Here is a 12340-nt window from a genome sequence, read left to right as displayed (position 1 = left end):
TTCCATAAATACAAATTAACTCGCATTAATTCTGCTACTCACTTTTAATTCGTTATTAATTCAGTTTCGTGTTATCTGTTCCATTACTTTTTCCAAAGAATTATGTGACACTGACAAGTCTATAATTTCCTGGCTCATTTCTTTTATTCTGTTTAAATATTGGCGTGTTAACTTTCCTTTGCACTCCTGAAATTTCCCCTGTGTAGCAGGAATTACTGAAAATCAACATTAACAGTCCAACCCCACAACAGTGTCTTTAAACTAGTAGGATACATTTTATCCAAAGCTGCTAATTTAAAAATGTTTCATTTCCTATTCCAAAGCAAAAATAGAAACAGCCTCAAAGATCCTGAAGGAGGTTAACAGCTCTTATCCCTCCAAATCAAGCCAGTAAGAACTGGGAATGCCAAGGATCCTCCGTCACTTGGAGTAAGTCACAGAGGAAAATTACAAGAATAAATTTTAACTGTGATACAGAAGGGAAGGTCACAAGTGAATACTCTTCAACCTGTTAGTTGTTAAAACACAGTTGTTTCTGGTTTGGCATATGTGGAAACTGAGATGTAGGGAGCCTTAGCAATACCCACAGTGCATTGTATCAAACATAAGAGCAGAGAAGTCAGGAGGTTTGAACCGCTCATGGCCTAACAGCTACAGGCAGCTCCTCATACATAACCAGAAGTTCCATGTAATTTTCTACGTAACCCAGAAGTTCCAACCTAATTTCACCACATCAGAGAACAAAAAAAACATGTACAGCTGCTCATTATTTGCTGATTATCTTTTTATTGGAATCACAGTTAACCCTAACTATGAAAAAGGAAGTAAAACAAATAATTTCTGGGGTTTTTCTTTCTTTGGTACAATTGCTGGGGTTTGCTCTTCTGTACAAATTCTGGGGATTGCCTCAAAGCAAATTTTTTTTGTAAAGCAGTCAACACACATGGAACTAGCATGATGTATAATTGCAAGTAATTTTTAAAGTAAGGCTGATAAAAATTTTGTGTTTTACATTGTCTTTTTAAGGAGATAAAGAACAAAATTAAAAGGTAATGCAGACATACATACAAACATTGTGTTAGAAACCTAGAAAAACAGATGGGGAGATTACATGTCAAAATGGACTAGTCAGTACTAGTATTGAAAAAAGATTATCCACATTCTATCTTTACTTGTTGTAAGGTTGAAATTCTGAAACATGCAAGTATGTTGCATAAAAGAATTATGAAGCCAAAGATAAAAAAAATAAAAAATTAAATAAATGTCTGATATAGTCCAGTAATAAAACAGTCACACTCCTGTATAACATTTTCTGAGATATATTCAAGTAGGAAAGCAGCTGAAACCAACTGAAACAAGCCATAATGTTAAAATATTGAATTGCTCTTGGCCAGAGTAGCTAACATGAGTTATGAATTTGAATTCTATTCCTTTATGCTCACTGCTTGGAGATGCGGAATGAGCCAGAAACAATAAAAAATCTATAAATTTAATAGTGTATTTGCTTCTTTGTGATATAGGATTCTAAAACACTCAGGCAAAAGAAAGTCTGCATTAAGAGAACATCAGTGACTCATATTCAGGGGATGAGCAATACCATATCTGGGATTGCTTCTATAATGCTAATTTAGCTCCTCTGTGTGAGTCCGTTTTCAATGGGGGTCATTTACTGAGAGCATTCTTTTTCATGAAATCCTGTCTCTCTCAGATCTGGGAATAAGTCAACATTTGTCTTGAAGATGCTAAATATGAGGCAGGCAATCCCTCATTTGCTGTAGAAGAGGAATTTGATATAGTGAATGATGTAGCACTCGCAGAACAGTTGCTGGATTTAGGAAATTGAGTATTGCCCAGAAGAATACATATTGCTCTTTTTCTATAAAATTCCATGGCCATACTGGAATAATTTAAATAATAATTTTTCAAACTTGCAATTAATTCTGTTTACCTCATTTTCTATAACAAATTTTAAATCCTCCCATTTGATTTGTGGAATTTTAAAATCTCACAGTTGTAATTTAACATTTAGTAGACTGCAGGTCTTAAAGGAATTGCAGTTACCCACAGTTAGTCAGAAGTTGAGCTAAAGGATACCAGCTATTCATCCAAACCAAAGTGACTGGGATAATTTGTCCTATTTTCCTTTTTGTAGTATACTTGGAACTTACTTCCAGGGGATTATAGGCAGTCTGAACTTAGTAATTACTATGAAAAATCAGCTCCATGGTACCCCATCTTAGGTATCCAAAGTTAGTGAGCATTTTTGGCCATACATCCGTTGTTTCCATCTAAAAGCTGAGATGAATGGAAATGGAAATCTGTATACAGTGTCTGAATTGCCATACAAGATATATGTTCACCAATTCCCTGGCTCTTTGCCCTGCTCCTATCCTTTCAGATAAAGAAACATACATACTTGGACTTGAATCTCTATCAATGGTTCTCCATACAGGTATTTGATGCAAATTGAATATCACAAAACAGACTTCTTGTGCAACCTGCACATCAGCTTAATTTAGTTTCAGCTAGCAAAGATGATACCACTGACACAGCACAAGAGAGTCAAGAGAAATTAGTGGTTTTTTGTGAAGTGCTTAAGTGCTGTCATGAGGAACACCATAGAAAAGTCTGTAAGCTATCAATAGTGTCTATCAAGCATTTGAGCAGAGAGAGATAAACAAAATACAAGCTCACTCACATATTGAAATGGGGAGAAAATAATAGTGAATTATTTGGCACCATCTATTCATTCCAATAAATGAGGTAAGGGTATATAGAAAGAACAGTTTATGATCTGATAATGCAAGGCTATTGAAAGGTGACTTTGTAGAGGGGCTTAAGCTTGCATGGACATTTTTAATTCTGACCTATTCTAAATTTTATACTCTTGTATGTTTATGTGCCATTTCCTAGATTTTTGTTAAAATATAAACTATCTAGTTCACATTCCAGAAAGATATATACATGCAATTTATTCCATATTACATTTCATTGGGACTTTTGAGTTCCCTGACTGGTTGGAACTGCTAAGCCTCTGTATTTGGAGTTTCTATTACTAACAAATACATGCTCCAATTACCCATACATACCCTGACATATGGTATCAGTAGGTACCCAACTCATTATGAATTAAATAGATAGTTGACACACTGAGAGGAGATTACATGGAAATAACACGCACAATTGAGCAATTTCCCCGATGCTTGCTTTTCCTAATCATCTGGTCTACAACACGGTATTATTGCTACAAAAACTTTTTTTCCTTATAATTTCCACTTTTTTATATGTTAAAATATAGATTTAAATAAATTTCTTGAAAGTTCAATTGAAAATCTGTGGCACTGCCACACTTGCATTTACAAATCACCAATGGATCCTTTGGTCACAGTAAAATCATTTCTTACTTTTACAATTCAGTTCTTAAAATATAACTCCTCTGCAATGTTGATGAGACTCATGATTTTTTTAATTGAAATAGCAAGAGAAATGTTTTTCCAATAACACTATTAAGTGAAATTAAACACTGATTCCTTTCTTGTGTTCAGCAGGATGCAGCCTCCAGCTCAGCTGTATACACTTCAGTCCTCACTTGTATGAACTTTACTTCATACAGCATTTTAAAAGGTATAATTTTTCTTCACATTTTCTTTCTGTGTGCATTATCACCTTGAGAAAAGCCACTTGCTTCATGTATTTGTTTTCCTTTGGGGGCTTATTCCAGTGCAAAGTCAAATCCTCTTAAACCTTCGGTTGATTCCTGGTTTTATTGATGGCCATCCTAGATTTTGGGCAGCTATGAAGAATTCTTTATCTATCATCCCAATCTCTAAAATGTTTATACATCAGTGAATCGAGTATTCTAGCAAGATTTTTTTCATTCTACTGTGTTATAATACAATGCCCTCTAAGACAGTTTCTCCAATACAACATCCATCAAACCAGAGATCACGGTGTAAGAGTGATGTTCAGCTGGGGACATCTACTGGTTGTGTTGTTGATCTTTCACTGCCAGATTTGGAAAATCACTTTATATTTGTAATTCTATTGTAATTATAAAAATAGCAGCATATATTTTTAATCACGTTGATACATGATGTTTTTATGTACTTTATATTTGCTTTTAAGATTACATATTCTGTGAACTTTATATGGCCCAATTATCAGAAGAAAAAAGAATTAATTTATCTTGCTTTCATAAACAAAATAATAATGGATGGGAGGAGGCCTAAAAAAGTTCTTACTTCTCAATAACACTAAAAAGAAAGCAAGGAATAAAGTAATATTAATGCCAAGATGTAAATGATTTAGTAAAGGAATCTACATGTCTTTAGCTTTTATTTTTGTTATGAAAAGGATAAATAATTCTTATTGTTTTACTTGATGCATTGTAAGATTTCACCTTGAATTTGTATGTGTTGTTCTAAAATAGCTAAGATATGCCATGTCCAGTTTTCTTGGGATTTAAAAAGATCTCAGTCAACTTTATGATATTCTTCAAAGGCTTTTATTAGAAATAAATTAATGCCAAAAAAGGTAGCATATGAAAAGAAATATAAAGTCTTTAAAACCAGAAGTTCTAATCAATGAGCTAAACTGCAAACTAAGAATAATCCAGACAATTTAGTTCAAAGCATGAAAATGTATTTTTATAATGATGCCATTAGGTATTTATTTGATTATTGTATAATACTGATAATTACTTTTGCTGTGATTGAGTCTTATTTCTATAATTGCAAGACTTTACACAACTTTTAACTGTGTTTTCAGGATCAAGAGAGAGCATTTTACAGATTTTGCCAGTTTACGAGATATCCTTTGCACCTATTAAATTATTATAAGTATACAATTATGTATTTATACAAACAAAAACAAACATATATACATATTAACTTACTATGCCTATGCCATAGTTTAGTTGATGAGGAGGTGTTAGGTCATAGGCTGGACTTGATTGTCTCAAAGGTCTTTTCCAACCTAGTTCATTCTGTGATTCTGTGATTCCGTGCCTATACATACATATATGTGCATGTTTGCAATATATGTGTATACATCTATATCTGTATATGCATGCATGCACACCTATATATCACACCAATATCTAAATTGTACTGTTACAGTCTCAGTTAAACCAAATCCTCTGCTGGCTCTTATCTGTGCTGAGATTAAATATCTGCCATTATTCACATTTGCCCTCAGCAGATCCATCAGCAGGACAGACCTCTAACAGGAGCTGTAAGTGGCAAGTAATTTTATCAAGAAATGCAAAACGCAATTTAAAATGTATAAAAGGCAGATAAACAATAAGACTTCCAAGCATAAACAGGAAACCATAAACATATTGCAGGTTTGGAGACCAGACTATGGGAGCTAGAACTAGGAAGAAAGACATCGCCACCATCATAAATGGAATTGGTAAAAACACCTGTAAGAGAAAGAAAAAAAGTGGTTTAGGAAATAAATTAATCAGCTGTGATTTTATGCCTCATTCATAAGAGTAACAATGTGTTCTTTGCCACAGTAGAGTACCATTTCTCATGCTGCTATAAATTCACCCAGGACAAGAGTCATCTGACTCAAATTGCCTATAAGAGAGGCAATTAATATTATTTTCAAAAATACTTGTTTAGGCTCCTTCTGTTGTCAAGGGGCAGAGACAGGCAGTACTGGAAATGCATTTGTTCACATATGATATTGTGGGTTCCTATGAGTCACTCAGGGCTGACTGCCTAGAAGCCTTCACAATAAGCATACATTTCTACTCCAGCTTTATGACTGCTGGAGTAAGAGGAAATTCAGCCTATCCTTAAGGCTTGTGATTGTGTCAGGGAAGATGAGAGCAGATCAAAGCTGAATTAACTGTGAATGGCAATGGGTCCTATCTATAGTGTTCTTGTTACTGCTTCACACTGGTATGGCTCCACATTGTTTGCACATATCCCCCATTCTGCAAAGAACCATCCCCTGTTTTCAAGTGTAAGTTCTCTGGGGCAGAGACCAGTTTCTGTTCTTTTTACAGTGAAGCAAAATTTTCAAGACTCTAAGCATTGTGATTATTATTTGTATTTTTGTGACTATCCACTTTTGATTTGCACTTGTTCTGTAACTTTTCCATGCTACCCGTGACTCAAAAAAAAAATCTATAAAAATATTTTGTAACTTAGACCCATTTACTTTGTATGGTCGATGTAGATGAGGTTCCCGGTATCGAAGTACAATCAGGCTTGCACAAGTCAATCCAGTCATAAGCCAGGAAGAAAATCCAAAGTAATTTGTTAACATAATAAGGTCAGAGGGGATGATAAAAATGGATGCAATGATGGTTGAAAAAATCATGGCTGGTGCTGGAGTACAGGAGTGGACATTAAGCATGGATATTAAAAGAGGTAAATGTCCTGACTGACTTCCAGCATAGCTTAATCGACCGAGTGTGAACATGCTGCTGTTGAGGGCACCAAATATTGAGACAGCAACAGAGAGAGGAATGATCCAGGCAACAGAGGGGATCACTCGATCGGCCCAAGTGACTGCCACAGCAACTGCAAGAAAGCAAAGAATTAGTGTAGTTCAAGTACCATGTTCTGAATAGCTGACAGACTCAACAGGAGTAAGACTTAAAATACAAGAAACACCTATTATTTACCAGCAATGCCTACTTTTTCATTGCAGTAGTCAAACACTAATCCAGTCCTAAGGGTTTTTCATTCAGGAGCTAAACACTTCTGGGGAGGATAACAGCAAGAAGGAGTGCTGCCTGCCAGAGCAAGCCAGGGAAACCTGCCGGGGCCAATACTACAGTCATAGACTGCCCAGCAGGAGTGAGCAGCATCTCACATCCCTCATCACAAACACACACACCTGGGAAAGGAAAGAAAATTAACTCCTCAGTCCCTGGCATCACCACGGTGATGACACAATCTGCTGCTACAGGAAACTGCCAACGGGAGCACACTTACTTTCAGAGATGGGACAACAAATGTGCTATTAATGATATTTTGCTTTGGGTGGAAATGGAAAATGTGAAAGTTTGTTTCTAAACAATAGATATTCAATTTTGCTTGGAAATTAGCTATAGCTGTTATTATAGTGAGGACAATATTTAGTGGGTCTATAACCAAATGCCATGAGGAACACAGGTCTTACAGTGTCCTGTGAAGCATAGGAAGTTATTAGAGATGGGGAAAACAGTGCCTCCCGCCTCAAAAAACAAACAAAAAAAAAACACCACAAAAAAAAAAAAACCAACAAACCACACATAGTGAAGGAACAAGAACAAGCAATGTTTGAAAAAGTGCTATAATTTTAAGGTTATCTTCTCAGCTGGCATAGATAAACACAGTTGCCCTAGTATGCATGAAGCTAGTCATGCCAGCTGGCAGCTGCTATTCATGGATACTGCCTTCTTCATTGTAGCATGCAAATGATCCATCTCTCCCAGCAGACAGCATGACACTGGCTGACCGATAATATGAGGTTACTGAGTGACAGGTGCACTGTTCTCATCTATATTAGTGAGCTTTTTTCATAGGAAAAAAATGATTGATTCATCCAAATGAGGTATGCCTTTTGTCAGGCCTGTAGGCAAGGTCTCATTACAGTGGGATTTAAAATGTGCTGCTTGGACAATCGAGAAGAAATACAGTTCCCTTTGGAGCTTTTCATGGCCCGCTTATTGGTACAGGTTCTGAGACAGGCATGACATACACTGGAATTCTGTATAGGCTCTTCTAAGAAATCACAATATTTATCATGAATAATACACACCCAAAATGACTACATTTTTGTGTCCATAGTCTTTTCTATTCTCCTGAACATGATAGATTTGTCCATCTCCTAAAGAATAATAGCTTTAGTCTGAAAGCCATTTAGGGAAAGAAGGAGGAGATAGGATTAAAACTACTGGAAAACAAAGATAATCTCTACACTTGGGGCCTGACTTTCACCTTATTTTCCAGGTTTTAATACACTTCTGATCTCTTTTTTGACAGTGTAGGGAAAAGCCAACAATTTCAACAATCTGCCTGCATTCATCCAAAAAGTAAAATTCAAGAATTTTCTGTTAAAAGAAAATTAACCCAAATTTCTGGACTGTGAAGTTAGGTGAGCAGTAGGTATTGATGTCAGATGGATATGTCAATGGGTCAGTCTTTTTCATTAAAAAATATTAAATACATACCTGAGGAGACAATTTCCTTAGGTGTGAGGACAGTCAGATATGAGATGTTCACTAGTAAATAAAAAACAATTACTGCAGGAACAGCTGTCATCACAGTTAATGGAATATTTCTGCTGGGGTTTTTCATCTCCTCTGAAAAATACAATTTAAAACAACAAATGAAGCAAGCAGTGTAGCTTCTGCAAGTGTTTTTCAGTGGTGAAGGTGTTCAGAATTTGACAAGACTGATACCAAAGTCCTGCCCCAATCCCTAATCATGGCTGCTAAATTCTCTGCTTATGAAGTCTTACAGTGGTTCTCAAACAGGTAAATATCAAAGATTCCTAAACAATTTCTTTTTATTTAGCTATTTTTTAACTATTTTGGAAGGAGGGCTGATTGATTAAAAAAATTACAAAAGGAGTGATAATTTCCTTTTGAATTGATTAATTACATACTTGACTTACATTAGAAAAGTGATTTGGTAGGAAATTTTCAAGTAGCCTTACTTGACAATCACAAGCTTAAACATGAAACTCTGAAATCACATTATTTATTCTTATATCACCTCACAAATCCTGATCTGAAACTTACTGAGCCTATTTGCCTGTTACTACTCAAAACCTTTCTCTTTGCTCTTATATCAAGAAATATAGAAGTAACAGAAAAGACTGAAAGTATAGACATAAGAGAAATAATGCAGTGGCTTTAAAAGGGGGCCATTCCCAGATGGATTCTGATGATTATTATCTTTTCCAGGACAAAGATGGTGGAGAAAAACAGTTTAGTGCTAAGCCTGATAGCTTAGAACTACTCTTACCAAACAAAATACAAAAAAAACCCCAAAATTTTGCAGATGAATAACTCGGGCACTAGCACACATTCCTGGGCATGTCATAGTCCCAGCAAAAGATGGAGCTGGTTTCCGGAAGCTTAAACCAAATCACTCTCATGTCAGTCAAAAAGGCTCTTTTCCATCTTTTTCACTCCTTCCTCTTGTTCCCTCTCAACTTCCCACTTCCCTCAGCATTTACAATTTCCTGACTTTTACCAGAAAATAACTGATAATGGGGAAGAAGTGAAATGTCAAATGTGGAGCTTATTTAAATTCTTTTTAGGAGACAGAAATCTGTTTCCTCCTTCACATTTGAATTCTATCTTCTGCTCAGGACACCAGCCTTGAGCCATGATCTCTGTGCTGGCTGTAGTGCACAGAGACAAGACTGAAGGACCACAAGAGTGGAATTCAGATACTATCAGAGAATTCGGGATTTATTTCAGATGTAAGAAATACACTTAGTAATTCTGAGCTCAGAAAAGGATAATCACCAAAATTGCCAATTTAAATTTATCTTTCCATTCGTTTTGTTGCCTGTTACTGTCTTGCCAGCCAGCTGGCACCTGGTCCATCAGCTGAAGCTCACAGAAATGAAGTTATTGTTGAAGAATAGGAAACCCAGTTCGGTTCAGAATTATTGCATAGGTTACATCTGTCTAAACAGCAGTGCTGCCCAAAAGTGTATGGCCTTTATCAGTACTCCTAACTGACCAGAATAAATCAGTATTTTACCATAAATCTTGTATTTTCTCAGGCTTACAAAACCAAGTGCTTGCCCTTAAGGAATCCCTAAAGTTTCAAAACCATACTTTCCTGATTTATATGATTTTTTTTTTTTGTTTAAATTGCAGCCTATTTTTAAAGCTGGAGGACCTGGATTATAAAGACAACAGACAGGTTTTTAAACATTAACCAAATTTTCACATTATCCTCACCACTGAACTTTGTGGTATGTATTTAACACATTCAGTTTATTTAATATTTTACATGATAGAGGTTAATGGATACAAACGGTTAAAGATATGACAGCAATATCCACTTGCTTACAATGTAATTCCATGAATCTGATGATACTATAAACCTATATTGATTTAACTTGTGATGTGAATAACTATCATTATGAACATCATCTCTGTAACTTTCAAGAAAAAATGCTCATTTATTACTGCCACACGTCAGCAGATACAGAATAGGGAAGTAAATAGATATTAAAAAACCTTTTGAATGATAAAATTGAGTACAAGTTCTATGAAAAAATGTATACCACCTTCCATAGACCTCTCTTTACCTTCAAATAGTCTTTAAAAGTCTATTTTCACAGGAAAATATATCCCATAAAATTTCTACATTCTAACAAAACTCAAAATTACTTTGTCCATGTTCAGACTAGCTGCATAACCTCAGATAAGGCATAGATATTTAAATAGAAATTATCTATGGACACATAGATTGGCATGGATATCTTAATACTTTCCTAAAAATACACAGACACAGAGAAAGACAAAATGCAAATTTTTAAGGTATGAAAAATTCTGTTTATGCATGAGATTTAAAATTAACTATTATGATTTCTATTGTACTTCCCTGGAAATGTCAGCTTCATTCTGCACAAAAATTTAAAAATTTAAAAAATAGGAATTTTCCCTAGAAAGGAACAACACCTCTTCTACCAGCCCCAACAAACACTCATGTAAAACGTGAAGGACCCTGTGGTCTTGAAGCAAAGACAAGTTCTCCTAAAACAAGCTGAGGAACACAAGGAGAACTGCAGAACCAAATCTGAAGAGGAGCAGAATACCTGCCATGTAGTTGAGGGACCACCAGCCGCCGTACGCGTATAGCCCTTGGAAGAAGGCTTCGGCAACCTGTGAGGCGTTGGGGATCTCTGAGCTGAACATGTCCTCAAACCTGGCTAGAGTCTCCTTTTGCCTGGCAACAAGCAGAACTATGCCACCAACAGCAATCACAGACAAGGCCATCATCTTCAGCAGAGTGAAAATTGCCTGCACCCACGCAGCCATTTTGACGCTGAGGCCATTCAAAATCCCCAGGGACCAAAGAACGGCCAAGGCCAAGCACTTCTTCAGCAAGTCTGGTGTAGGACAAACGCCATAGAAAGGCTGTGTGGCATATTCAGCAAACAGCAAGGCTCGAGCAGCATTTGATGCTGGCTTGGTAAATGTTGATGTCCAGATAAACACAAAGGCGGGTATGGATCCAAGGCCTCTTTTAATATGGCTGTATTCTCCTCCAGAGAAGGGCAGAGCAGTTCCCAGCTCCGCATAGCAGAGGGCACCCATCAGAGAAACAAGCCCAGATGCAGTCCAGATCATTAGTGCAACGCCAACATTGAGTAAGGAATGTTTTAACACCCCTGTGGGAGACACAAAGATCCCTGCTCCAACAATTGATCCTATAATAAAACTTACCCCATCAAAATAACCTATACTTCTTTTGAGTTGTATCTTGGCTTTTTCTTTTCTTTGCACATCTTTGGGGTCATTGTTTTCTCCTTTTCCCATTTTTTCCTGGTTTTTTTCACAGCAGATTTCACTTTGTTGCTAGCAGTCTGTCATAGTCCTACTTGCTAGTGAAATGTTATGGGAAGCTTGGCTTAATCATTCAGAAAAGAGAGCATACTTTGGGTTTTGATGCCTCCTATGTGAAGATAATTAACCAAATACTTCAAGAAACACTGGCAAATCATGTACATGTTGGTTTAATATGTACTTCAGAAATTATTAAGGTCTTCGGGTATTTTAAAAGAAAACAACATAAAAAAAATGCACAAGTCCTCATTTCTCAGATGATTTTCATCAACAGATTTCACTTTGTTTTATGGACATTTTCAGAGACAGCCACAGATGTGAGTAAATGTGACTTCTACATCAACCCCAGGGAGAGGAAGAATATGGCAGCAAGAGGAAAGAAATCAATCTTCTGTATATTATTGACAGTGACAACTGACATTAGACGAACAGCCTGGCACTATTTTTCCACCATCCATATTGAAAATGGACAGTGATAACCTGTGATCACCAGTATGTTTTGCCAAAATCTCATCAGTCACTGGTATATTGGAGCTTGTTTATACTTCATTCATTAAACACTGCTCTAAAAAGAAAATTAACACCTTTATTCACAGTTTTTTCCTGAGCACTCATTGTTAGACCAGTACTCACACACATCCTAAAATGGCATTAATCTTCAGACACTGCTGTGAGGGAAAGAAGCTGTATCATAATTTTCAGTTCTGCACGTGGGCTATGGAACAGAAAGAGGAAGGATGAAAGTTCCCACTGCTGATTTTTCTACATATTTATCAATCTGTGGTGTATTTTGTGTTAGGA

At 36.2% G+C, this 12340-nt stretch overlaps 1 protein-coding gene across 1 annotated transcript; it reads right to left on the bottom strand.

Annotated features, from left to right (window-relative positions):
• Positions 1-4612: 4612 nt before the first annotated feature.
• SLC7A13 (solute carrier family 7 member 13) lies at positions 4613-11586 on the bottom strand. Its single transcript, XM_005517056.2, has 4 exons — positions 10789-11586; positions 8174-8305; positions 6172-6536; positions 4613-5422 (listed from the first exon to the last, which is right to left on the bottom strand). The coding sequence occupies exons 1-4, from the start codon at positions 11510-11512 to the stop codon at positions 5177-5179; spliced, it is 1467 nt and encodes a 488-aa protein (XP_005517113.1). The 5' UTR covers positions 11513-11586; the 3' UTR covers positions 4613-5176.
• Between the last annotated feature and the right edge of the window lie 754 nt (positions 11587-12340).

This window comes from Pseudopodoces humilis, chromosome 1, assembly GCF_049639895.1.
Source record: "Pseudopodoces humilis isolate 2021_Gansu_Grassland_sample_001 chromosome 1, ASM4963989v1, whole genome shotgun sequence".
Lineage (NCBI taxonomy): Eukaryota > Metazoa > Chordata > Aves > Passeriformes > Paridae > Pseudopodoces > Pseudopodoces humilis.
The sequence above is the reverse complement of the archived record's forward strand: the minus strand, read 5'-3'. Positions and strand labels throughout refer to the sequence as shown.